This window comes from Tinamus guttatus, unplaced genomic scaffold, assembly GCF_059628265.1.
Source record: "Tinamus guttatus ecotype Peru unplaced genomic scaffold, ASM5962826v1 Tinamus_guttatus_pri_ptg000202l, whole genome shotgun sequence".
NCBI lineage: Eukaryota > Metazoa > Chordata > Aves > Tinamiformes > Tinamidae > Tinamus > Tinamus guttatus.
Genome location: NW_028288736.1, coordinates 3737288 through 3763429, shown reverse-complemented (window position 1 = coordinate 3763429; position 26142 = coordinate 3737288). Strand labels below are relative to the sequence as shown.

At 50.3% G+C, this 26142-nt stretch overlaps 1 protein-coding gene across 1 annotated transcript in view; it reads left to right on the top strand.

Moving 5' to 3' along the window:
* Positions 1-13870: 13870 nt before the first annotated feature.
* Positions 13871-26142, top strand: part of TET2 (tet methylcytosine dioxygenase 2) — a 70478-nt gene continuing 58206 nt past the window's right edge. Inside the window, exon 1 of the mRNA XM_088523990.1 lies at positions 13871-13977. Coding sequence (XP_088380116.1) covers positions 13948-13977 — 30 coding nt within the window. The 5' untranslated portion in view covers positions 13871-13947. The remainder of the gene's footprint in view (positions 13978-26142) is intronic.

Here is a 26142-nt window from a genome sequence, read left to right as displayed (position 1 = left end):
CAAGAGAGGAGGTGTTTATCCCAAGAGAGCGGGAAAAGGTGCTACCGCACAGTCCTCCGCAGCGGCTTTATCTTAATCTTCCATGTTAAAAATTAAAGACTGTATTAATGCAGTGTCAGACTTACTTAATAGTACTCTTTTATCAAGTTGATATGATAGTAGCTAATTATTAAATGAGTTAATGTATGTCTTGTTATTTAATCTACCATGACTGATAATGAACTATGTCAAATACTTATTAGACACTCGTTCTCTCTACACCTAGCTGACACTAACACGGCCCACAATTAAACACCAGTGCTCCCTCACTGCCAGGCACAATTACGCTGTCAAACATTATTCCAGGAGCTATTCTTTGGTCCTAAACAGACGACATGTCATCCTCCATTTGTCTGGTCCCACACACTGTCCAGGAAAGAAAAAGCCAAGGAAAGTCTAGTGGGAATTAGCCCAACAGGGGTAGATACATCCAACAGCGGCCAAAGCCATCGGTAAAGGATCAGCCTCAGCGATGACAACCAGTGAAATTACCGTGCTTGGGTCTCAGGTTTGTACCACATCTCCTCCGCCAGGACGTGCGGAGACGCCGACTGCACTCACAAAGGAGCAGATCGTGAGGCAGGGCTGGGGCTCGGGCGCACAGGAGCTGCCCTCTCCTTCCAAGGAGGCAGGACGGCCCCTTCCTCGTCCAGACACTGATCCCGGGAGCACAGCTCAGCACAGGCCATAGCTGCATCCGGGAACGTGCTCCCACAGCAGTGCAGACTACCCTCCATCAAGCCCTCTGCTCCTCACTAGACCTTCACAGTCCCACCAGGAGAGCTACAAGAAACACACATGCAGCAACTTTGTCTTACATTGACTTTCCTTTTGCCAGTTCAACACCAGCTTTCCTACCAAGGCGGCAGGAGAGACCCAAACACAGCTGAGATACCCAGGAAAGCTGAGTGCTCAGCAGGCTGGGACATCTCGGAGCCCTCGCTGCAAGAATCCATCCCTACGTGCCCTTCGGCCAGAGCACGGCCAGCTCTGGGGCCTCCTTCGCCCACACGAGCGTTACCCATTACAGCCATCACTGACCATCACTCTCTGGCAGCTCTCACAAGGCCTCCAAGGACGGCTCCAAGCACGCAGACTTCTGGGGCTCTGCTCTCCCAGCCTGCTGACCTCATCTCCAGCCAGACTGAACCCCTCCTTTTGGGGCTACCATCAGTATGACCACTGTGAGGCTGAAGGCACAAGAGATGCTGTTCTGGAGCAAGACACTCCAGAAGGAGTGGAGAAAGAGCAAGACACACAGCTCAATAGACATGAGTGCTCTTGCCATTCCCAAATAGCTGCTCTCCCAATGTTAAAATATCAATTTCCAATCACATTATGAAACAGCTCTCTATTGTGGCCACTTAGTGCATTAAAAATGACGTCCCTGCCTAGCAGGACTCCCTGGAAATGCCTCACTGTCACGCGGAGACCCATCCTGCAGCGGGATTTTCTGCCAGAAGGAGCCCTTCCAGGGTGCCTGCGCGGGCCGTGCCGGGAGCTCACCAACCCGCTCCACAACGTGACCGTGTTTCAGGGAGCTGCAACGGGGCCAACCTGCCGCTGCCTTCACCGGCGCGTTACGGCGCTGCCCTTCGTCCGCCTCCGCTTGGGAGGCAGAAAGGCCGGGAACAGGGAAGTCTGGGGTTATGCAGCTATTCCCACCGCCCACAGTGGTTCTCTTGAGAAGAGAACCTAACCAAAGAGAGTCCTAACCGAACTCGGTTAGGACAAATCTCAAGGAGGGCTTCTGACTCCTATCCTGTAATAGAGTCTTGCAAGATGTTAGGGGGAAAGTCAATAATGAAGCAACGAGGTATTTTATTCTATTTTCTGATTTACCTGGAGGAATGGGGAGATCAGAAAGTAAAAATTAAAAACTAATCATAACTTCAGCTCATACGAGGTCTCAGGGAAAAGTTTAGTTTTAAAAATGAAAAAAAGAAAAAGGAAAGCTGTTTGTTTGCTCATCAAGAAGTCAACTGAAAATAAATTAAAAAAGAGCCTGTATGAGAACTTCTTCCTACCTGCCTGTATGTGCCTAAGGGAAATTACCTGAAAATGCATAAATTGTTATACAGATCAAACAAAAGCACTTATCTATAATTACTGGACTTATCTGTTTGTCTCAGGACTAGCAGCAACAGCTCCCTTTGTCGGGAATTAATTTGGCGCCACGATTTGTATTCTGCTCTTCTATATCAGTTCCACCAAGATCACTCAGGAAAGATTCGATTTATAGAAGAAAATGCCTTCCTTAACTTTACCAAATAAAGGCAGATTGAAGAGATTTGGCCAGGTAAATGAGGGAGGGAAAGAGAACAGGAAAAACAGCCACAAGCTCTTTAGGGAAGGGTGTTTTTCTTTCTTTTATTTTTTTTTCCCTCTCTTTTAATAACTTTACAGCAGGACTTGCTAATATCTCAAAGGGCTTGGAAGGTCTCCTGGGAAACTCCTTGCATTTCTGTTATGTCCTGGCTCTCATCCTACCTATTCAATAAATAATTATTAAAGTTTTAAGCATTCACAGAAGAAACTTCCTGTTGCTAAGACCACATGGGGTCCTGCCAACTTGACAAGCCAACACTGCACTGACGATGTAGCATCAAAGCCAAGGGATAATTACCCGGTTTATAAGAAGCTAAAGGAAGCAGGTGCCCCTGCTAGTTTGTAATCATTTGCCCTTGGCCGGGGGCCATACGGACTCGTCTCCGCAGCTTGCTCCCGAGTTCACAGTTTTCTCCTGAGAACGGCGGTGACGAGGGTCTCCCACCCGAGTGGGTGCGCGGGGGATCCGGCGTCCGCGCCGGAGCAGAGGGCAGGGACCGGCCAGGCCGGGGCACGTCTGGAGAGATCGGGGGGAACCTGGTGCAGAAAAGCAAACGGCACCAAGGGTGCGAGTGAGAGCTGCTCCGAGGAAACGGCGAGTTAGGAAACAGCCCTCTCAGGGAGCACGTAATTGCTAGAGGAATTAGTTAATCATCGGGGGATGGATTCATTAAAAAAAAAAAAAAAAAACGCACCATGCAAGGCTCCCAAAAAAATCAATTACTGGAAATGGTCTGCTGGCTCTTTGGAACTGCTGTTGGCTTAACTGATTATTTCTAATTTAATAAAAATCACACACTGCTTTTCATCCTTTCATCCAGCCACTTCCCGGAGGTCGACCTGATGCCTGTGGCTGGATGAAACACTCAACGAATCCCAAATCAGCACTGCCATTTCCTTACGGAGACGCGAGTTCTGCTGTCACACATTTGCAAGGACTCAAATATGCCTCCTGGCGCAATACACAGCATTAGCTTTAGAGCTCTCTGTGTAAGGGTAGAAGCCAGGAAGCACTTGGATGATTACTCCTTTCCAAAGAATAGATCCTCCTTTTTTCTCTCTTTCCAAAGAATCAATCCTCTTTTTCTTCCTTCCTTTTCCTTCCCCTCTGCCCAGGCATGATAGAAATAGGTGTTGTGTACAAACAGAAAATTACCTTACTTTTCCTTGGAGGAAGGTTTCCAGCTTTGTCCACTCTCCTCTCACCTATTTTTCAGTGAAAAGACTTAAACACATACAAGCCTTCACACGAGGATCAGTAACATTTTTAAACAATAAGAAAAGGATTTTAGGAAAGAAGCAGATTTTCCCCTGAGCAACTGTTTTTGAAAAAACATTTTCAAAACTTCACTTTTCACGAAAACCTAAGAATGTTTCATCCAACCCATTTAAACCCAGGATGTTGAACAGGAGGGGCAAGGCCACCCATCGCACCCAGAGCCCCTGGCGGTGCCCGCGGAGCACCAGACCCGCAGGAGCCCGTCCCCGAGGGGCAGCGGCTGCTCCCGCGCTCCAGCTGTCGGGCATCCCCGTCACTTTCTCCATCCCCGGAGGCGCAAATGGGTCAGGCCGGGAGCTGAACAAAATCTCCTGGATGGAGGGGAGAAATATTCCCTGCTCCTGAGTGGCAGAGGAGGAGGAGGCAGAGGCGACAGCCGGTGCGGAGCAGCTGGGCGAGGGAAAGCAGGAGCAGCCTCCCCACGCGTGCCCTCCGCCAGCCCCACGGCCCGGCGCTGCCGAACGCGCAGAGAGGACCGAGAGGCGGCGTCGCGCAGCGGGGACGGCGCTGCGGGGCCGCGGAGCCCGCACAGGAGCCGCGCGCACCGTGGCCACGCCGCCTGAGCCCGGCTCTGTCCCACTCAGTCACACATATACATGTCATACATGCAGGTTTTTTGTTTCATATATATTTTATCATTTTATTTCTCTAAGCCTCTATTTTTGCTTGAAAATTGTTGGGTTTTTTTGTTTGCTTGTTTTTCCAATACACAGAAAGGAGTATTTTAGGAAATGCTTTCTTCTCACAGCTCTTCTTTTTTTTTCCTTCTAATTGTCAGCAGCCCTATTTTAAAACGCTGAGTATATGCTTGCTCAGATAAACGTGTATCTGAACACACGACTACCGACTACCCCATTTTCACATAATTATTTTTTTTTTCTGATTTTGCATGTGCGTTTCTTGCTCATCTGACCATGTAATAATTAATTAGCATTAATTACACTGGATCGCGCCTTCGCAGTCTGCACACACAGTCAATTAGAAAGGCGGGCGCTTTGCAGAACTCTGGTTTTCAGAGGGGAAAAGGGGGCATCCACAAGGAGCGCGGAATTAACCGCCAAAAGGACACAATTCACATCTGCCCAGGAGAGCACTCTGAGTAAGAAACCATTTCTATTTTTAAGGCATTTAGGCCATGGACTGCAACGAATTTCTTCTCCTGTAATTAAAAGGTGTGAAGCAAAGAGCAGGGCTGCCAGGCGCCGCAGGAGCGCAGGTCCCTGCCCCATGCGGGTGCCGGGCTCCGGCGCTCGGCCTGAGCGGGGTGCAAGGCGAGCGGGGCGCCGCAGGGAAGCCCCCGGGCCGCCCTCGGAGCCGCTGCTCCTGCGCCCTGCTCAGCTCCCTCTCGCGCCCCGTTCCGCCCGGCGGCCGGGCGCTACAGCAGCCCCGGCGCCCGCCCGCCCTCCCACACCTCCTCGGGCCTCCCACGGCCGCGCTCACCCCTGCGGCCGTCACTCCTCCCCGCGCGCATGCCAGCCGCTTTCTGTTCCTCATCCTGTGCCGGGCGCTGTCCTGTCTTTCCCTCAAAGGCAGTGAGAACTTCCCCTTCCCACATCCCTCATGGTCACTATTTCGGCAGTCTCTGGCTCTTCTTCTCTTTCTGGGGAGACATCTCCGGCTTCAAAACCCTCTCAGCCTTTCTGAGCTCATTTCACAACTCTTTGCTCTTCCTGTTTGCTGCATCCAGCTGGTGCTCAGAAATACCCTGTTCAGAGTCCTCATGCCCCCGGCTCGAATCACCTGCAGTAGCTCCTTCTCCCCACCATGCTGGCCGGCCTGGAGAAGACGATCAATATTTAACCAGCATTACTACTAATAGCTGAGAAGACACCGTTTCAGTGCTCTTGAAAGTTTGAAACATGCTTTGTAACTCCAGAGGAGCTCCATGAAGGGGTGTTCAGGGGAGATATTTCTCAAGAGATGAGACTTTTCCAGCCAAATGCACCACTTCCAGCCAAGCGCTTCAGAAGCCATTTGAGGAACAGTTTCGTGAGACCAGACTATGTTGCAGCCATCATTGCAGGCAGCATCCCACCACACTGGGGGTTACATGATGGCAGCTGGCCGCCCAGCACCACGTCCGTGAGGACATCCCTCACCGCCAGGCCTCTGGTGTGCTCACTTGGCACTGACCCCGCGCAGCGCCTTGGGGAGAAGCCCCCCCAAGGGCCCGCGACTTCGCCGCTCATCCGCGCAGGTAATGCTGTCTCTGTCGAGAGGCGGTGGGAGCTTCCACCGAGGGTTATGCTCCTTCATCTTCCCCAAGCATCACAAGCAGCTGGCGCAGAGGGCTGCTTTGGCAGAGTGTGCTTAACACCCTCCTCCCCTTGCGATGCAGGCCATGGCGGGTGCTCAGGTGTCGGGGGGCACAACACTCCCCCGGGAGCTCCTCACGAGGGTTATGAGGGACTCCTCCCATGGCGCTGCTGGGCTCCCGGGAACACGCAAACACAGGAATGGAGCACCCAGGGCCTTCGCCACGGCCGGAGAGGGGGCTGGCTCCGAGGGGGCTGCCTCGAAGGTGGTCCGCAGGAGACTGTGCCCTGGGGACCGAGGCTTCTGAAGCACCAGCGCATGAATCATCTGGAGATTAAAAGGGAAAGAAAGCACTGGACCTGAGCCTGCAGCTGAAAATCACAGCGATTCTAGGGATGAATCACCTGCCACCTGCTCCGGCTGGGAGCCGCGGCGGCGGTTATGGCAGCGGCGCAGCAGGATCACGCGGGGCGTCCCGGGGGGCGCGCGGCCGCCTCGGCTCTGCGGCGCTGACTCAACGCGGCCGCCCCGCACCGGCGCGCGGCGCTCCTGCCCCTGCCCGCGGCACCGCGGGGCGCCCGTCGCAGCCCGAACCCGCTGACCCTGCGCGTGAAGCCCCCGCTCGCCCAAGGGCGGCCCGCGGTTACGTGCAGCCCGCGGAGCGCCCGCGGCCTCACTGAGGCCACTCCATCTAGAACAGCTACGTATACGTATGCCTATGCTTATAATTACATACACCGGTGTCCGCGTACGTCCTCACACATGCACCACATGGAAAACACGCGCCGTCGCCGCCGGGCCGCCTCGCTTTCCCAGCTCGCTCCTCCTGCCAGCGAAATCCTCCCCGGCGGCTCCCCCTTGGCCGGGGCTGGAGCGGCAGCGCCCGGGCGGCCGCGCTCCCGCGCCCCGTTTCTGCCCCAGCAATCCATCACCTCAGCCGCTATTTGTCAGGGCATCCTGCAGCTCGTGGGGAGGTCTGCGGCTCTCCGGAGCCGTGCCAGCACAGAGATTTTACCTTCTCTGAAATCTCCTCCTTTCTCAGAGGCAGGTCCCGTTTTGTGGTGGAAGTGGCTTTTTTTTTTTTTTTTTTTTTCTCCAAAGAGATGTTGCAAATAGCAAAATTTCCCTCCAGGACTAGGAGCACCGCTGCGATCTCCTGCACCTGGCAGAGACCTCAGCTGCGGCAGTGACAAATTTCTCTTCCTCCAGCAGAAGTGAAAGGCGATCCAAAGGAAGAGGGAGAAGGCAGGATGAGCCACTTCCGTCTGAACCGCAACAGGGAAGGGAAAGGAATTCGAAGGAGCAGGGAAAGGCAAAGAGTTGAGGCTAGAGAATGGTTAAGGGCGGTTCCAGATGACAAATCCCCAAACTAATTGTTCCAGCTAAAAATATGGACATACATACACACACACACCTAAATATATACATACACACATATAAATACACATGGTGGCTGGCGCTGGGACACCGCAGCTCTGTCGGCGCAGGCAGTTGTGCTCCCTCTTTTCAGGAGGGAGCTGTCGTCTTTTGCTACTTTCCTGCAGGAAAGTCATGCAATTTTCTGCAGCTTTTCCTTTTTCCTTTCCAGCTTCCCCTCTCTGTGTTGCAAATAACAGCTACCCTAAAAATAGCTCGTGTTTTTTCCTAGGCATCCCCAGCAGCGAGGCTTACGGGCCGGTCACGTGCTGGAGCACCAGGCCTTGCACCCAGTGTCCCGTGTTTATTACCCAAAGCCCAGAAACATGGACTAAATGGAGAAACCTGGCAGGCAGCTTCCTTCCAGCCCGACTTCTCACTTTCGATGACCCAAGGGCATAGAGGTGACCGGGCCCTTCATGGAAAGGTAGCCGAGCTGTTAGTTTTCCTCCCTGCTGCTGCCTTTAAGCCGCAGGATTTCTGTTTGTGCCCTGGGAAGTAGTGAAAACAGGAACTTGAAGGACAGGGGCTGTTGCAAAGACTTGGTAGCAACAGGACAGAGGCAGCTAGAAAAGGCAGAAAGCAGGGAAATAACCGCGACAGCTGACTTTCCTTCTTTCTTTTTTCTTTTTTTTCCCTTAAATCCTTAAAGCTCCCAGTAAGAGGATTGTGTCCCTGGGTTTTATTCCATCCTGCTCCCAGCTCCATAAGGCTCTCGCTGCTGTAGGCAGCGGCCGTCCTGTTCCGAGGTCGTCTCGCCACAGGACACCTGCATCTCACTCCAGTCTGGGCTATTTGACCAGTGTGAGGACAAGGAAGTTCCCCCCCATTTCGAGGGGAGAGACATTTTCAGGCCTCCTGCCACCCCAGCCGATTTTCCTTAGGTGGAAGGAGAAATCTTCTCCTCACATCCCTCCCTTCCCAGGATGGGGACGGAGGAGCTTCACCCACAGGAGCTCGGTGGCCTAACCAAGGAGGAGCACCATGAAACCCTGCTTCAAAGGCACAGAACGAGCGGCCTGAGCACAACGTGCGTTCTGGTACCTTTTGGGTGCCAAAAGCATCAAAAGGCAAGAACGGACTTTCCTAAACTCTCCCTCCTGGGTCTGCTGGCCGCCCGTCCCTCTCCAGGCTCGGAGTTGACGGCTCCGAAAGGTGACTCATTTCCACACTACGGCTCCAGTTTCAGATTTTATCAGCAAAAAAAAAAAAAAAAAAGAACAAAAACAAAAGAGAAAGTTAAGTGGGGAAGATGAGAGAAACAAAGGAAAAAAAAAGCCCTAGAAAACAGCAAATAGCAATAAATCTATCAGGCCTGAATGCTGCTGCACTGCAGAACTCTGGGCTAGGCCATGGGGAATCGGCCCATGCCCTCCCGTAACGCCGGCGCCGCTCCGCTCCTCTCCGCTCACCCCAGCACCAAGCTGCCTGCTGCCTTCCCCCCGCTCCTCTACGAGGGTGAATCTGAATTTGCGCGGGCAGACGCTCCCTGGGTCACTCAGACACCAGCAGACTAGGGGTGAAGCCCCCAAGCCCCCGCAGCCCTTCACCCCAGAGCGGCGCCCTTGGGAGCAGCCCTGGGAAGCTGCAGCTCCAGGTGCCCCTTCTGGGAGCCCGGAGAAGCCTGGGGCTCTGGCGACCTCCCCACGCAACCGCGGGCGCCGCGGGAGGCGCTGGCTGGGCTGGCACCCGCCAGAAGCGGCATCTCCCCGTCCTCCGAGACCGCCGGGCGCCTGCACTTCCACGGGCAGGTGGCAGGAAAATGAAAAAAACTTAGATCTTTAGAAACCTAAGATCTAAAATCTAAGAAGATTTCAAATCTAATCTAAAATCTAAGAAGACTTAGAAAAAAAAAAACAAAACTTAGAGGCTGTAATCTCAGCCCTTCTCAAAATAAGCTTGAACTTTTAAGGGTGTCTCTGAAGGACACAAGTTTCCCGGAGCTTGGAGCATAAGGGCAGCTCCCCTCTGAATCCCTCCCAATCTGTCAGTCCCGCTGGACATGCCCTCCCACTGCTAGCACCGCATTCCCGGCGTCACTTCGAAGGTCCCTGCTTTCCCATGTGCCTCCCATGAGAGTTTCATTCCCTGCTCATTCTCCAGGGGGACATGGAGGGACATTGCTACGGCCGCCTGCCCCGTCTGCCTCCAGCTCGGCGTTTTCCCCAGGTAACTTGTCCCAGAGCTTGACCATCTGCATAGCCAGAAGCTGCCTTCTTGGCACGGTGCCTACATGTACCTTGCTCCCAGTTACTCCAGCTTTTTACTGTTTTATTTCCACACAAAGGCAGTTGATTAGCTCATTTTAGCAGTACTTAGGACAGAATAGCTGACTTCCCATGTCCTCAGATCCCCTAGGCTTTCAAAGTTCATATTCAGTAATCTCAAATTCTTTCCCTTCTCTGGGGAAAAATATGTTCTAAATTATCATTCCTGCTCATCATCTTTGAACTCTCCCTCTCATCTACACATTACTTAAAGTGTGGTGCTTCAGCTGGAAGTATTTCTCCATCTGAAGCTTTACCAAACACACAGAGCACAGAATAATTCCCATTGCTTGAAAAAAATCCCGGTGGTAAATACACTGCAGAAGATAATTTGCCTTTTAACAACACTATGTTGCTGGTTTTGGCATAGTACCCACCAATCTCTTCAGATCCTTCTCTGCAGCCCTTTCTCTCGCTCCAAACACACGTTTTCCTTTTGGTCATTAGATTTATTTTCCAAGCACAGAGCCTGTCCTGTGACTTCGCTGATAACTTCAGGCCTCGTTTTTACAGTGTTAGGAGCACTGAGGTCATTAATCTTTCGTTCCCCGGCGCTTGCAGCTCTTCCCAGCTGGCTGCCACCTTCTGATCCAGAAGAAATTTAAGTCCTGCTGCCACCAAGAGATGGCTCCTCTGCCACATGTCCCAGCCTGGGACGCTTCCAGCGATCCCCCTGCGTCCCACGTTTGCGGTGGGCATCGGGCTGGGGAGATCCTCGGCACCTCTTGGCTACCGCGGCAGCCGCTCGCGCAGCATCTTTCCCAAGGCCGCCCTGCTGACCGCAAAAACCCGAAACGTGGCTGTGTCTCTCTCCTTCCAAACTTGTGCTGTAAATCTTACTCCTGCTTCTTCCTGAATATCAGACGAAGAGTACCCTTTCCTGAGACTTGCTGCAGAATTGAACTGATTTTTCCTTGGCTTCGTTTTCCCAAGCAGGCTGCATATCCATATTTCCAACGTGTGGTGCGTCCCTCTGAGGTGCCCGTTAAGCTGCAGTTGTGCTCAGATGCCAAAACTCCAAATACTTCCTGTTTGTTTTCTGTACTTCTGCCATGATTTCTGAAGGAATTAAAAGCAAATCTGTTTATCTTCACTAAATCCCTCCACTGATAAGGGTATTAGTGCTCTCATTTAAGAATTGGAAAGCAAGGCAAAGGGGAGCTGGATGCAAAATTGCCATAAAACAGATGCCTAATTTGAGATGCCCTGAAAACACCCAGCGGCCGAATTTTCTGCAGATGCAGAACATCAGCGTCCTCCGAGACCCTGCCCTCCAGCTCCGGCATCTCCCGCGCGCGGCACCCCCTTCCTCGGGGGCGGCACAGAGCTCACCCGTGGCTTCCCCCTCAGATGCCAGAAAACGCACTGCAGAGGCGGTGGCAGCCGCCGTCCGCAGCCAGACGAGCTCCGCGTCTCCAGCACCGCTTCTCAGCGCGTCGGAGCTCTCCCGAAGGAGGGAACTGGCCGGGACTGCTCCAGCCGCTGCAAGGCACTTGGGTTTTTCGTTTTTTTCCTTTCCCCCTCCCTCTCCATTTTTATCAGCTCCACAGAACCACCCCTGCCTTGCCTTTCAACGCTTCGTTCACAGAGGAGAAGACGGGGCCGGCTGTCCCCGCCGGGCGCCGTCGCCGCCGTTCGTCACCCCGACAGCCGCGGCACCACCTGTGTGCAGGGCACTGGGACCCCCATGCCCTCCCCAGAGCCCGCATCTGCTTTTCCAGTTCCTTTTTGGAAAAATCCTGAGTTCCCGTGGGAAGAGGGGGAAGCGCCACGCCAAGGTACGCCCGGCGCCACCAGGACTTTTGCCTTCGTCGGGGAAAGGCGCGTTGCAACCCCTGCCCCTGCCCATGTGCTTGCCAGCTGCAATTCCCACCGCCACGTCACGCACCACGGGTGCCTTCCACCTGTGCCCCAGGCTTTTCCAGCCTGCTTTTCCACACTCAAAAATCTTGAATTCACCAAGGGAGCGGGCAGGTTGGGGAATGCTTATTGCTTTTAACTCCAAAGCTGGAGCTGCTGCCTCCCCGGCAGCCTTTAACGCTGCGGCTGGCACCAGCCTGGCCAGCTTGGCTGGAGGAGGGGACGGGACAGGAGGCAGCAGGAGGCTGCGGGCGCCCCGATGCCGCCCGCCACGCGTGTCCCTACGCTGCCAGCTGCAGGCAGGGGCGCCCGTGCACATCGAGAGCCCGGCCGGGGCGCCCCGATGGGTAACGAGACAGAGGAACCCAATACACAGCTTTTCCCCCCGATAGAACCGTGCTGGCCTTAGGTCAGCAAGCAAATGCAGCCGGTCCCGTGTGCCGGGAGGCTGCAGGTTTCCCGCGATGGCAGGACCAGCCTCTCTGCTCGGGCTCCTCGCGCAGACGGCCCTGGGAGCGAGGAAAGCAGCCAAGTCCCGCTGAGCTCGTTAAAGAGACAAATGGTGATTAAAAATTAAAAGGCGAAGCTCTCTATGAATCACACGGCCGCTCAGCTCCCCGCCGCTTCGAGCGCTGCCTCCTCCCGTGCTTCCCCTTTGCAAGACTTTTGCAGGACCTGGGAACATCAAAATCCTCCTGGAAATCAGGGGCCGTGTTACAAAAAGCAGCAAATTGCGCTGGCTTCTCCCAGCAAGCAGCAAGATCTTCTCCCTTCCCACAGTGAGGTGAACAGTACAAAACAACCAAACTTCTCAAATCAATAGCCCTGCACTTACATACGTACTGGGATACATACCCCTATAAGAGCAACCTAGGCTGATTTATCTGGGATTGCTATTAGTGGCAGCAGCGGATGCTACGCTAAGGTGAAATAAAGGCACCTCTCGCTGGCACCCAGCTACTCGCACAGGGAGCCGGTCTCGAGCCACCTAATTTAAAAACGTGGCTGCACAAGGTAAGTAAGTGCTCCATGGAGCCTTCGTGCTCTGCCGCTGCCCTTGCGCGAGCCCCAGTCACCTCCCCAAGAGCAACGCGAAGAGTGTCTCTCCGGGAAAAGCGCCTTCGGGAACTCAGCCCTTCACACCTTTCCTTTCTAACTGATCAGAAGCGAAGTTCAGAGACATAGAACAGGATGAGCCCTGGAAATAAAATACTTTTCTAATTACAACTGTTACTAGTGAAGAAGAGGAGAAGGAAGGCCCGAGGACCACTATTACGTTGGCCAGAGCTTGCACTCAGCATAAACACTACCCATGCATACATCCATTCGAAACCCAAGTCCCAGGACCTCCCATGGAAGCTTCCCTTGCTCCGCTCGCGTGTCCGTGCCCGCTCCGGCAGCTCCCAGCGCCGGTGCACGAGGCTGCGGCCTGCCCTACAACTGCCTGCGGAGGCCGCGAAGCGCCTGCACGGCCAGGGCCCCGCGAGACCTCGGCGCCTCCGCCGCGTATCCGGTGGGAGCAGCGCAGCACCGGGCGACACGGAGGCCACACCGAGAGCAACGTCAGTGCTGCAGGAAGGGAAAGACACGGACTCGCTAAGGGGAGCGTGGGGACTATGGCATTGCTGAGGCTACGCCTGGGGCAGCGCTGCAGGCAACAGTCACGTCATTTGGTTGCGCGCGGGGCAGGTTGCTGCCTCCCCTCAGCCACCCGGCATCAGGAAAGCGCTCCCGCCTCAGGGCACGTTACCGGCTTCAGTCCTCCGGGAACGGCAGCACCCGTCGCTGCAGCGCAGGAGGGCGGGAAGGCTGGCGCAGCAGGGCGCTGAGGAGGGGTAGACCTGCTCCCGCCGGGGGCTCCGGCTCCCCAGGCTCAGGTGTTCCTGAGCCTCAACCCTCCACTCACCGTCAGGCTACAGTCACCTCCAGAGCCGGCCTCACACAGACCCACCGGGACATGTGAAGCCCCGTACACCCCCCAGCACGCGCGCCCACCCCTCGGCTCCGCAGACGGCGCACACGGACTCCATTCCATCCAAGCGGAGACACCAGCCTCCCAGCTGCTCTTTCCCAAACTGCACCCCGACCCCCCCGAGCAGGACAACCTTCCAGACAGCCTCGGAGCCGCAGGCGCTTCAACGAGGCCCTTTCCGCCCTTTCCCGCGTGGCCGGCGGGGTCTCCCGCGGGCGGTGTTTCCTCACCGGGAGCGGCTGCAGGCGGCGCGCGGGGGCGCGGCGGGGGGGGGCGCCCCGCGGGAACAGCCAGAGCGCGCGGGAGGGGCCGCGCGGGGGGGGGCGCCGCGCACGCGGCAGGGCGGTGCGCGCGCAGGGCGGGGCGGGGCGGGGCCCTGGGCGTGGCCCGCGCGGGGCGTGGCCGCGGCGACGTCACGGCGCCGCGTGCAGCCTGATGCGGGGGCCTGGCTGCTTTCGTCAAGGAGCAGAAGGAAGCAAGATGGCGGCCCTGTAGGAGCGGGGAGCGCGGCGCCCGGCGGTGCGAGCTGGATGTCGGCCCGGCTGAGGGACGCGGCAGAGGTCAGAGCGCGGCGCTCCGCGCCCCCTCGCTCTCCCAAGCCCCCCGCTCTCCCAGCCCCCCTCTTCTCACCCCAAAACCGCGCTCCCGCTTTCCCCGCATCCGCGCCTCCTCGGCGGGGGCTGCCGCGCGGCGCCCCAACATGGCTGACTGACGGGGGGGGACGCCCCCCGGTAACGGCCAACGGTCGCCCCCATCCTCCCACGGCCGCGCTCCGCCAGGGCCAGGGGCCGCCCCCGGCGCCGGCTTTGTGCTACTCCCCGGGCCGGCGGACACAAAGGCGGGCGCTGCCCGGCGGGGGACGGCGGCGCGGAGAAGGGGACAGGGCGAGGCGGCTGCGGGGGAAGCGAAACCCGGCGCGGGGGGCGCGGGGAAGCGCGCGGTGGGCTTGCTGGGGAAGGGGGGAGCGCTGAGAGATCTTATTTCCTACACCCCCCTCATCCCGTTTTCGGCTTCACACACCCAAAAGCTGCCGCGGGCACGATGTGGCTGCGGGGTAGAGGGGGAGTCGGTGCGTGTCTCCCCGTTTCGACCCCAGAATATCGTCCTGAAGGGCGGGGGCTCCCTTTATTGGAGGGGGGGGAGGGAGAGGTGTCTTTTTTTTTTTTTTTTTCTCCTTCCTCATGCTGGTGGCGGTTTATTTATTTATTTATTTATTTATTTTCCGAGTCGCGGAAATTTAGCGGATCTTCTCGCTTTTGCTACGTGATTATTATTATTTTCCCCCGCGCTTCTCGGCACGCGAGGCTGGGGGAGCAGCGCGGCGCTCCCGCCGCGAGCCCGGGACTCGGTGCAGGGTCTGCTCCCCGCGACGAGACGGGGGGCACGGGGCTATGCCCCCCACCCCTTTTTTTTCCCCCCATTTTTTCTTCTCTCGTGCGGAATTTGGGAGCGCGGGGCGCCGTTGCCCGCAGTGAAAGCAGGTCAGCGGGTGTTGTTTGGCGCTAATGAGGCCATCGCATTTGCATGTTAATGGCAGGTTGACTTAGTGCGGCGGGGGGCGAGCGCGGCAGCGTGCGGAGCCGCCGCGGCGCTTTCCCCGCAGCGCCCAGATGTGAATGCGCGAGAGCCGCCCGCGAGCGCGCGCAGCCCGCGCCGGCCCGCTGAAAGGTGGAGGGAACGGCACGGCGGTGCCCGCGCCGGCCTTTTAAGAGGCGCCCTCGGCGGGGCGGGCTGCCCCCGGATTATAAATCATTCCTCCTCTTATCTTTGGGGAGTTAGGCAAATTCGCTTAACGGGTGTGTGATGAGCGTGTTAGCTCCTTCCTCGATAGCCTCAGAGGATGAGCACGTTTCTTTGGTGAGTCCTTGGGTCTGCTTGCCCTTCTACTATCATCACATTTTCCAAAAGTGCTTTCATTCTTGGATATTTTTTTCTCTCTTTCACCCCTTCAAATAAAGGTAAGACTATGCTTTTTATACATAGTTTGCCATTTGTATATTGCTTTGCTAAAAGTCTGTAACGAGTCATGGCCACGGAACGGCTTTTAGTAGACCATCATGCAGAAACACTGTTTCTTTCAGCTCTTTCTCTCCCAAATGCATGCCACTGGTTGCTACTGTCTTTCAAAGCTTCCTTCAACCCCTCTGTTCTTAGTTACTAAATATCTGATATTCAAAAGACTCAAGTGTAAGGATAAAACATTGATACTCTTTTGTTAACTCTGAGATGTTTTTGTATTTCTTACCCTGCTCATTCCATTCTGTAAGTCCATTGTGTCCTGAAAGTATTGGTGAATCAAGCAGGGCAAAAACTTCTGCTGTACTGGATCTGGTGGTGTTAACACGTTGAAGGAATGTACACATCTTGGATTTTTTTTTCCTGCAGAAAACAACAATTTGGAACCACTGTAAATAAATCACTGCTGGGCAATACTTTGTCTCTCTCTCAGCGTCCCAGAAAGTGTAGTGGTGTGGACCCTGACACTGAGATCTTAAAACACTCACGTGCAGCAGCTGGGATGTAGGGGAGAAAGGAATGGGAGGGTAGAGACTCAGAAATAACAGTGCAGGGTGGCTAGGTGGTAGGATTAGGCTGCCATTCACATGCAATGAAGAACACAAAAATCACTTTTTAGTGGAAATGGCGGGTTTGTTTTGGGAAGTGGTGGCATCCACTTTGTGAATGATTCCTGTGAAGAACCTCAGAAACTAGTTTTGTATTGACAGTTTCAGAATTATTAATTAACATATTCAAAAAAGAAAAGGTTGAGAAGGAGACTCTTCAGATCACAAATTTGCCCAACTATTGCTGTTCCTAGTAAGGCTTTTAACTAGGACTTTGTCATTGTGGTGCTTCCTGGCTCTTAGCCAGGGAAACTGGTGTTGTTTTGATATAGTGCCATGGTTCTATACTTTAGCATGTCAACTTTGCTTAAAGAATGAGAAATGTGTGCCTGCTGAGAAGTTACGATGGTGGACAGATTTCCAAGGTCTTTTGTTGGCACCAATGCCACATTGGGGCACAGGAATAGGAGCTTATAAATGTTTTGGTTTCTGCATGCAGAATCAGGGGACTTGAGTCACTGCTGGAACTGGGGTTTTGGCTGCCAGAGGTGGAAGGGATCATACATCCTCCTTTACTGCAAGCATTTTGGATACTTCTGAGACACTGCCTCCCAGTATGGTTCCTTTAAGTAACAGTCAGAGCCGAAGGGCCCTAAAAATGCTATAACCATGCTTTGGAAGAAATCTATAGCTCAGGTGTAGCAAAATATGAAGTCTGGGTTGAACTGATACTATTGACACTGTTGGGAATGACAAGAAATGCTTCACTTTTTTGCAAATAGTTTAGTGAGGAAAAAAAAATATAAATGGCAGCAGAGTGGCTTTCTCATGGTGTACTTAGTCAGTTGCTCTGTCTTACCCTGAGTGGTTTTTTTTTTTTTTTTTTTTTTTTTTTCCCTACAGGAGTCAAATGAGGTGTTTTTAAATTGCCCGTTTCTCAAGGAGGAACTTCAGATGAGCTGTCAAATTTGGCTTATCACAGTAACCCTTTTACCTCTCTCATTTGACTGCCACACAGTAGTTGAAAGCGTGGTAGTAGCATCTGTAAGCCAGCTTCACAACTGGAGCCTGAAAGTGGCAGAACAAAGTTGCCAAGTTTCAAGTAGAGCTGGTGGTTATCTTGGAAACTGTGCTGGAGAACACAACCACAAATGATTTTGCCAAATAATATACAGTATTTATTTAGTCCAGCTCCCTGATTGCTATTAAGGCAGTCAGCCAGCAGCAGCAGTAAGTGTTGTGACATCATTTTGAAAGGCAATGTGCTGGTTCTGAAATGGAGTAGGATGTACTATGATTCATTTAAAAGGAGAGGGGAAAAAAAAAAATAAGGCTGTACTCTGAGCAGAGATAAAGCATATGACTGCATCATGGCTGGAAGCCAAAAAGGGAATTATGTGAATCAATCATACTTGTAGCATTATTCCAATCCCATACTCTTTATAGCAGTGAATGTCTTCCTACTCATTTAATGAAATTCTGCAGGAAAAAAATAATTCCTTTTAAACACTGAACAAGTAACTAGTAACAAGTTGCCATAGTTTAAGCTGCAATGTTTTCAGATCATCATTGGTTGCATCTTCAATTTACATAGCTTGTCCCACTATCCTAGCTAATAAAATGTTAGAACGGAAAGTACCATGAGTAATCACATTCTCAGTCACCCATTTAAAATAAGTCACTTCTGCCTTCCTTCAGAGTAGAAATAAAATATATTAAAAAAAAAAAAAAAAAAAAAAAGATTTCCCAAGGAATTACTCAGCGGTGCGAGGGAGGGTCAAGGAATAAAACTGTAAACTTCCAACATCAGCTGGACTAATTCCAAGGAGAGCTGACGACTGAGTGACCTAAAAAGGCTGTTTGGATTAAAATACTGGGAATGTGTCTTGCATTACATAGGAAGCAGGTAAAAGGAGGAAGGTAGATAAAACTATGGCTTCAGAAACAGGAGGCAAAACTAAATAATTTCATCCACATATCTTGCACAGTTCTTGAAATGAAGGAAAAAAAAGTCCTACCTTATAAGGGGATCATAAAGACAGCTCTACTTGTCGTTCATAATTCAGGATTTGAAAACTGGGAACAACTTAAAGAAACTTACTATGCTTAAAACACGTTAACAATCAAAAACCTTGAAGATTTGGGTGTTACTGTACTTGCTGTTTACCTTTCCAAAGGAGATTTGTTTATCTCTGTCAAACACCTTCCAGAAGGCTGAATCATCCTAGCAACCTGAACAAAATTCAGGTTTTCAAAAATAAAGCTTTCTGTGGAGGTGAGGATTGCAAATCTGGAGTGTTGTTACTGTGTAGCGAACTTTAGAAAGCTACTATTTCCAAGGTGCCTACACCAGACAGTTAGAACCCCAGTAGGATTAGCCTTGCAGAAAAAGGTTGCAGGACTGAGGCTTCAGTTTGACCTAATTCTTAGTATGATGTTTTTCTCTCTTTTTTTTTTTTTTTTTTAAGGCATTTATTTTATGGTGTGCAGAGGAGTTGTCCTAAACTCAAGTTCATTCAGAAAGCAAAACTCAGCACCTTAATCCTAACCAGCACGACTTTTTAGACAGTTTCTCAATGTACCTTGTATATAAAAGGTGTGTTTCTGCAGAGATGTGTTTGAATAGTAAAACAACAAGTGAAACTTCTGTGAGGAGGTGCAAGTTAGTGCTTCCACAGACTTACACACTACTATTCTGCACCCCCATTTACTGGAAAAGCTTTCTGACTATAGCTATTGAGATTACCCAGTGAAAGACCCTCAATAGTTTTGGATGAGAGAACCATTGTTTTCTTTGTGAGAAGAAATTCTATATGAGAAAAGAGAAATTGATTTTATGAAAAGTATCTTGTGTTTGGAAAAAAATGTTTGTGCTCCACTTGCCTGCTCCCTTCTCTACTACCATTTGCAAAGGTTAGATAGCCATAATAACCAAGAAGTACCCCTTGGAAGTGCTTTGCCCAGGTCCAGCTTGGTAGCCTTGGAATTCCCTAATTACTATCATGCAACTTAACTTGAAATAGCTCCACATGTTCAATAGTATTACTGCTAACCTCCAACTTATTCCACACGGGTTTGTAGAAGGTGAATATTGCCTTCAAGGAGTTCACGGATGGGTGAGGAGGGACTTGCAGGTTTAAAGTAATTTTTCAGATGTACAAAGAGGACAATAACTTCTGCATTCTTTGCTCGACATGGGCTGCACTATCCTTAAATTTACATTTCAATGACTGAAACTTAAACAACTTTTGTTTTAATCATCATTCTAATAATTCATAAAGAGCCTGAACTTTGTCTTCTAAATGCCCTGGAATGAGCTGCTTTAAGTCAAATCATGCTGGAAAAGGATTTGGCTCCACTGCAATAATACCCGAGCTTACCAAGCGGGTGGATGTTTAGGTCAGGACGATGACTCCCCATGCGGTTGCACGCACGTGGCTAAGTGTTTACAAACAGAGTCCCAGCATCCTCAGCAGCTGTCCTGCCGCAGCCTGCGACGACAGAGTTCTAGGAACGTCCCTGGTCCTTGCTGGGGAAAAAGAAATGGGGAATGTCAAAATCGTCAGAGTTTAGAAAAACATATTGTAGTTTTGGTTTCCGGCTGCACATGCTGCATCTGTATTGCATTCTAGATCACTGGTTCCTTTGTCAAAGGCTTCTGTTTTTCCCTTGCTCGAACGCAATCTGGATGGAGGTGACGTGTTTGCTTGGACTACGCTGACGCTAAACCTGAGACGGGGTTAAGGGAACTGTTGCAAAGGTTTCAAGTGTTTTTTTGCCTCCCCCCCCATTCTTTTGAAAATTCATAGAGATTTCAATCCCCAAAAGCTTTCATGACAAAACAGCACTTTGCAATACAAGAATCCCACCGTAGACTGTTGCGTATTTTTTTGCTCAACTGGGAATGACTCACTGCTTGTTTGAATACTAGCACAATGCCCTCTTTAAAGAATAGAGAAGAAATCATGAATCCTACTAACTTTATAAGTAAAATCAAATAGCTGAAAGTCATTATTACTTAATGAGACATGTCGACACAGAGAGGCGTTGCTGTTACGAAAGCTAATACCGCTGCAAGGCAAGTTTTAGACCTCCATTAGCCATAAGAAGTTCTTTGGAGATTTCTGCATTTACTTAACTGAAAAAATAATGCCAAAATATCTGCTTTAAAAAAAGAAAGGAGAAAAAAAAAAAGGCAATGGTAATTATTGGCTTGTCTTGCCAAGAGCGTTTCAGGAAGTACAGTTGAAAATATATCTACTTGCTACTCAGAAGCCTGCAAACTGACAGCCTATGTCATGTTCTCTTCTGCGGCCCCAACCTGAGCTGCCAAACAGGTTCTGCTCTGTGACATGCTCTTAGCCTACCCCACATGCACCGCTGGGCCTTGTTAGAGGCCCTGCTGTGCCTAACCCAGCAACATGACTTCCCAGCCCTGAATGCGTCTTTCAGCCTCTCTCATACTGCTTGCTTTGAAAAATGAATCCAGAGCGCTGTTTTCTTCCATAAAGACAGGAGGCAGTTGGGACGCTTGTCATTTGCATGGGCTGATTTTGCTTAAATGAGTCACAGTACTTGCCATTGTTACAACAAAGTTGCCACATACAACACAGCATGAAGACCAATGCATGTGCCATGTTCCACATATCACTTTTGTTTGGGTGTTGCATTAATGCTGATTATGATTGCCTTCTACTATTATAGTCCTGCGGGGTCTTTCTGATCTATCCTCTTTTGCTAGACACCACTGTTTGTGGCCCATGCAGAACCTGCCTCTCTTTCACCAAGTTCCTTACCTTCTTTCTTTTTCCCTTCTGACCTTTTTGCTCCACACTGCCCATTAGTCTTGCAGCAGCTGGGTAGCAGAGAGAGGCAACTAAGAATAAAGAAGATGGAAAAGAGAGTATGTGGAAAAGGCATTTCTGAGTTTGCGCTAGCTATATGTTCCTGCCCTTGTGCTGCCTTGGTGCTGTTGCAGAGATCAAAGGGGATATGTTAAACCTGGGCCTGATGCTGGCATGAGAGTTCTACCCTGCTCGTGGTGTCCTTTCATCACTTCCCACGTTCCTTCCTTAGCATGGGAGACAGCAATTATTCATGCCATGCTTACTGCCATTTTCATGCTCTTGATACTAAAAGTTTTTTTTTTTTAATCTTTGTTTAATCTGTTTGTTCTTTCAGTGCTACTTCACTTGCGTTTGAAGTCATGTACTTTGAAGTTATACAATTTTTTGTATTTGCTGAAGGACATAGAACTCTTTCAGTCTCTCTGTAAGCAAAAAGGAGAAATGAATGATTGTGTATTTCCTCTTGTGTGAAAGTGTCATTGCTGTCCTGTTCATGGTAAAATAAAGCAAAAGAGTTGTTGCAGTAAAGCAGGAGTTGCCTCCCTTCCCCTAAAGTTGCCCAACTTCACAGAAGTGAGATATTTCCTTGAAACTTAAAGTATGTGTATCCTTTAGTAAAAGGAATGCAATGTGTCCTTGAAAGAGAACATATGAAAGTTTAAAATGCACTGGAATTTGCCTTTCCCTAGGAGTTGGGGGACTGGAAGGTGCCTGTGTTAAAGACCTGCTTGTTTGTTTCTTTTAAAATTGAAACCTTTTTGTTTCCATTATACTCCTTTGCTTGCTTCCTTGTCTATCTGCCTTTCAAGTTTGTCTGCCTCAAAATGTCTGAAGTATTACTAAAATGGCAGCAGTAAAAATCAAAAGCATGGAAGCTGAGCAACTGAAAAAAAAAGTTGGCTTTAGCACTTACTTAACTCACATGACAAGCAGACATTTTGAGGACAGAAAATCTATGCTAATGAGTCTCCATTCCACACAGTCAATTTTTGAACATGCAGATCACAAATCAAGGAACAAAGATAACAATATCGACCAAATAGGAAAGAACACTCTTAATATTTATAAACAGGAAAAAAAACCGCTCAAAGTAGAAAAGTATAAGGTTTGTTAGTTCTGATAGTCCATAGTTCTACAGACTCTCTTCTATATAGTTCTTATGGTTAGTTCTGTAGAGCCTCTGTACTTTTCATGGAGCAATTAATTGTTCTCTTTAAGTAAATTTGGACCTGTGCTTTTCTGCTTCCATGTAATCTCATACACAGCAAAAAAGCCTTGTCGGTTAAAGAAAGAAGTAGGAAAAATAAGAATTGTGCTGATTTATATTTTCTTTTATTGCTCTGAGTGATGCCTGAGAAGTGAAAGGGATTAGGTGGGAAAATACTTTAATTTGTATTTTTCCACTGTGTTTATGTTGTGCAGTTGTCGATTCCAGTACAGATAGCTCTGCTTTCTTGCCCTAGTGCTGTCAGTTAATCTGTGGCCCTGCAAACTGGTGGCAGCCTCTGCCGTTTTCACAAAGCCCTATTCATTTTCAGTGGGCTTCACAGAGCTATAACAGTCTGCCCAGACTGACACACTTGCAGGACTGAGGCACCCAGTCACATTTCCCCATGCAGTAACTGCAGTGAGAAAATAGTTCGCAGAGTATTTCTTGTCCTTTCAGGAGGAGGGGGGAAAAAACAGGAAGTGAACAGACAGAGGCAGGTATAGAGTAACAGGTAAAGATTCAGGGTACAGAGGCTGATAGCTAATACTTAATTAAAAACAAAACAAAAAAGTCTTTAATTGCAAGTTAACACATTTTTTCCTGCAAAATATGCAAACTCTGACTAATGGATTGGAAAAAAGCTGTGCCCCTGAAAGGGTGAGTCTAACCACCTAGTGAATTGCTGCTTTTTTTATTGAAGCAACTGCTACTCCCTGGTTGGAGATACATTGTTGGACAAGCTGTAGCATGAGTCTAATTCAGGATGGCAACTCTGATGCTTCTAAATATAAGGAGAGTGGATAGAGTGAAATTAATTTTTGCAGACTTACATTAGGAGGCACCTCATATCCCAGTCATGAAACAGAATCCCACTGTGCTTGGGGCTCTACAAGCATAAGCCATTTCTGTTTCATTTTGCTATTTAATTCAGCAAAGGAGACAGTTTAAAAAGAAAAAAAGTTGGTCTGGCAGTGCACAAGGGCCAGAGTGTTAGTAGCTCTTGTTTATAATGCAAAGCGGAGGCAGATAGATCCCTTCCAAAACCTAAATATTTGCAGTAAATAACCAAAGCTGTTATTGCTACTTGCTGTGTGCATTAGTTAACTGGAGTTCCCAACCAGCATTGCTGCAGAGTCTCTTCCCTAGGGTGCTCATATTAATGAGCAGGCAAAGCATGCAAAGAGTGAGAGAAAGGGTATAAAATTAATAAGCAACCACTGAGAGCCAAAGCACACACAACTTGTACAAACCTTGCTCAAGCCATTCATTGCAGTACTTTTTTTTAAAAAAAAAAAAAAAAAAAAAACTAAAAGACATACAGGAAAGCTGTGGTATAGCTGGGAACTGAACCCATATCTCCTAAGCCCCAGGGCTTTACCCATGATACCCTCCTTCCTGCTCATTCAGAGGTTTACAGATAGTTTTCTCTGCTTACTAAGATAACAGAACTACCAATTTTAAGAAACAGAAACTAGAACCAGAAACAAGTAGCATGTCACTTTTTCTCAGAAGCAGGTTTTCTAGTAGCGTTTTCTGTTGATTGACAATACATCCTTTTTTTGCTGGACAAGTCCTCAGATTTTTAAACTGGCAGTGCTCATCCAAAAGGACAGTCAGTTGAACCTTAAATGTCATTTCCCTTCTCAGAGGAAGGGCTGGTTTTGCCTCTGCCTTTGACTGCAGCACTGTTGAAACCCACACTACCAAGTGAGAAAGGCTGAAGGAGAAGAAACTCTCTCCATTTTACTGGCACTGCAGATGCTTCTGTGTGTCTCCAAACAAACAAGCAAAATCTCACAATGAGCTCATTACAATTAAAAACAGTATCTTGCACCGATTAATTGCAGTTGTGTAATGTCATTTCAGTAAGGAGGTACTCCAGTAACTCCCATTAATGTTTAACACCTTTGATGCTCCTCTGCATTCAGGCAAGATTTCTCACAGACAGCAAACTATGGCCATACATCAGCTCAGGGCTACCATGTGACTTCCATTTTGATCTGGTTTATCATTAAGGCTCATCACGGTTCATGGACCCTCCCACTGACATCGAGCTGGCTTAGTAGGGAGCTCAAAGAAAAAAACTCTTATTTGCTGCCAGAAACGATCCCTGCTGGAGATGGAAGGTACTAACTAGGGCTGGTGACACAGCTAAGGAGCACTCGTAGCGTGTCACCCACTATCTCCTAGTTGTGAATCACAGGCAGAAAATAGATCTCTCTTTTTTTTTTTTTTTCCTGTGGTGTTTAGTGTTGCATCTCTTTAGTCTTTACTTGGGAGCACCTTTGCTGTAGGTAGTCACAGCTCAACGTGGCTGCTCTAGTACAGAGTGCAGGTAGCGGAGAGCGTTCCCCAAGGAACTTCAGCATGTTCAGAGACTCATGACACGATCCTGACAAAATGCATTCGGAAATAAAATCCGGTGGGTAATCTGGTTCAGGCAGCACTCCCTTGAATGCCGATGGAGACAGCTGGCCATGAAGGACAGATGGATTTTCTTCCCTTGCACGTTTAGAGACACAGTAGTGCTGTGCACCGCTTTGGGGAAGAGCAGGAGAGGCAGCGTTGGGGCTTGCCTCCTCGCTTCCTCAGCTCGGATCCTTCTCCAGGGCCATCTGGAGGTGCAGCCAGAGTGGAGACCGCACGTGGCTCGCGCGCACGTGGCCGCGCTGTTTACAAACAGTGGCCCGGGCCTCTCCGGGGCGCCGCGTAACAGGCAAGAGGTGCCACAGCGCAAGAGTAGCCGCAGTGGCAGAGTCTGAGGCCATGGGTTTGATCCGCACTTGCGGCTACCGGCAGCAGTCACGGCAAAACCCGGGGCTGTGAAGGGCAGACGTCGTCGGTTAGCGCAGGCAGTTTTGCTCACTTTAGGTTTGAGCAGCGTTCAGGCCCAGGGTTTAGAGCGAGGTCGCGGACGGTAAGTCAAAAATAGAAACTTTATTGCTTGGTAGAGTAGTAGCGCTGGAGAGCGCTAGCTAGACGTGCATGCAGTGGGAGGAAGGTACGTTTCTGCTTTCCAGAGACACTCTTAGGGAGCCGGGTAACACTTATTACTGTAGCATTTCAGAAACCCTGCGGAAATGAGTGGACATGTTTTCTGTTAGCAAACTGGGGAGCGCTCCTCGTCCAGATTTAAGAGTGGAGCCTCCACAAACATGAGCCGCTTGGAGCAGCCAGTATGAGAAGCCGCATTCCTCGCGTGAGCATCGGGAGAGCCGCCTGGGTCCCGCTTCGCTTTAGCAGGCCAGAGGAGCATGGCGAGGAGGAGGCTCCAACAGCTGCTGCTTTAAATGGCCTCCCAGCGCAGAGGCATGGACAGACAAAGCCCGCTTCTTTTCAGGCACTCAGCTAAAATGGTATCATCTGACTTTTTGCTGCTCTCCTCGCGAGTTCAGAGTTCAAGGACTCCTATATCTACTGTACCTTGAGTTCAGATAACAAGATATAACTACACAGAGAGAAACAAACAGAAAAGTCCATGTTCTTCAAAGACAGACATTTTTCTGTGCCGGCTCCCCTGTTTTGTTTTGGGGTGTGCACTGTTTATTCTACTCCTTTTGTTTTCCTCTCCCTCCGGGCACCCCCTCCCGCACCCTCTCCCACTGCCTCTGCTGTTCACGCGCTCCAGAAGTGCAAACTCAGCAGGGACTGGTAACACTTTAACTCTTTGTCCTATTCTCAGCTCTCGCAGCAAAGGTCAAAGCAAACGAGACTCGCAGCTGCACTCGAAACAGAATCACTAGGGGGAGGGAGGGAGGGAAGGAGGGAGACACCGGACTATTCCCTCCTCCCACGTTGTTTTTTAATTTCTTTTTTAGCACATGAAGTGTACGGCTCCTGTGAGACGAAACTCACCATACGCTTTGGGTGGTTGTATCTGCTAATTTTGCCTTGAGAGGAAATGAAAGACTTGACTTTTGTTCACACTGGCCATATCTAGCTACGTGCAATCTCTACTGATAAACAGAAACAATTTAGGGGCTACTTCCTCTAACGCCTGAAACGTGGTCTTAATTTCATAAGCGCAAAGCCAGCAAAAGGCTATTATAGACATGATGTCTGTGTTATCTGTCTTTGAAGTCATTTTGGAAACTTTGGCAACGC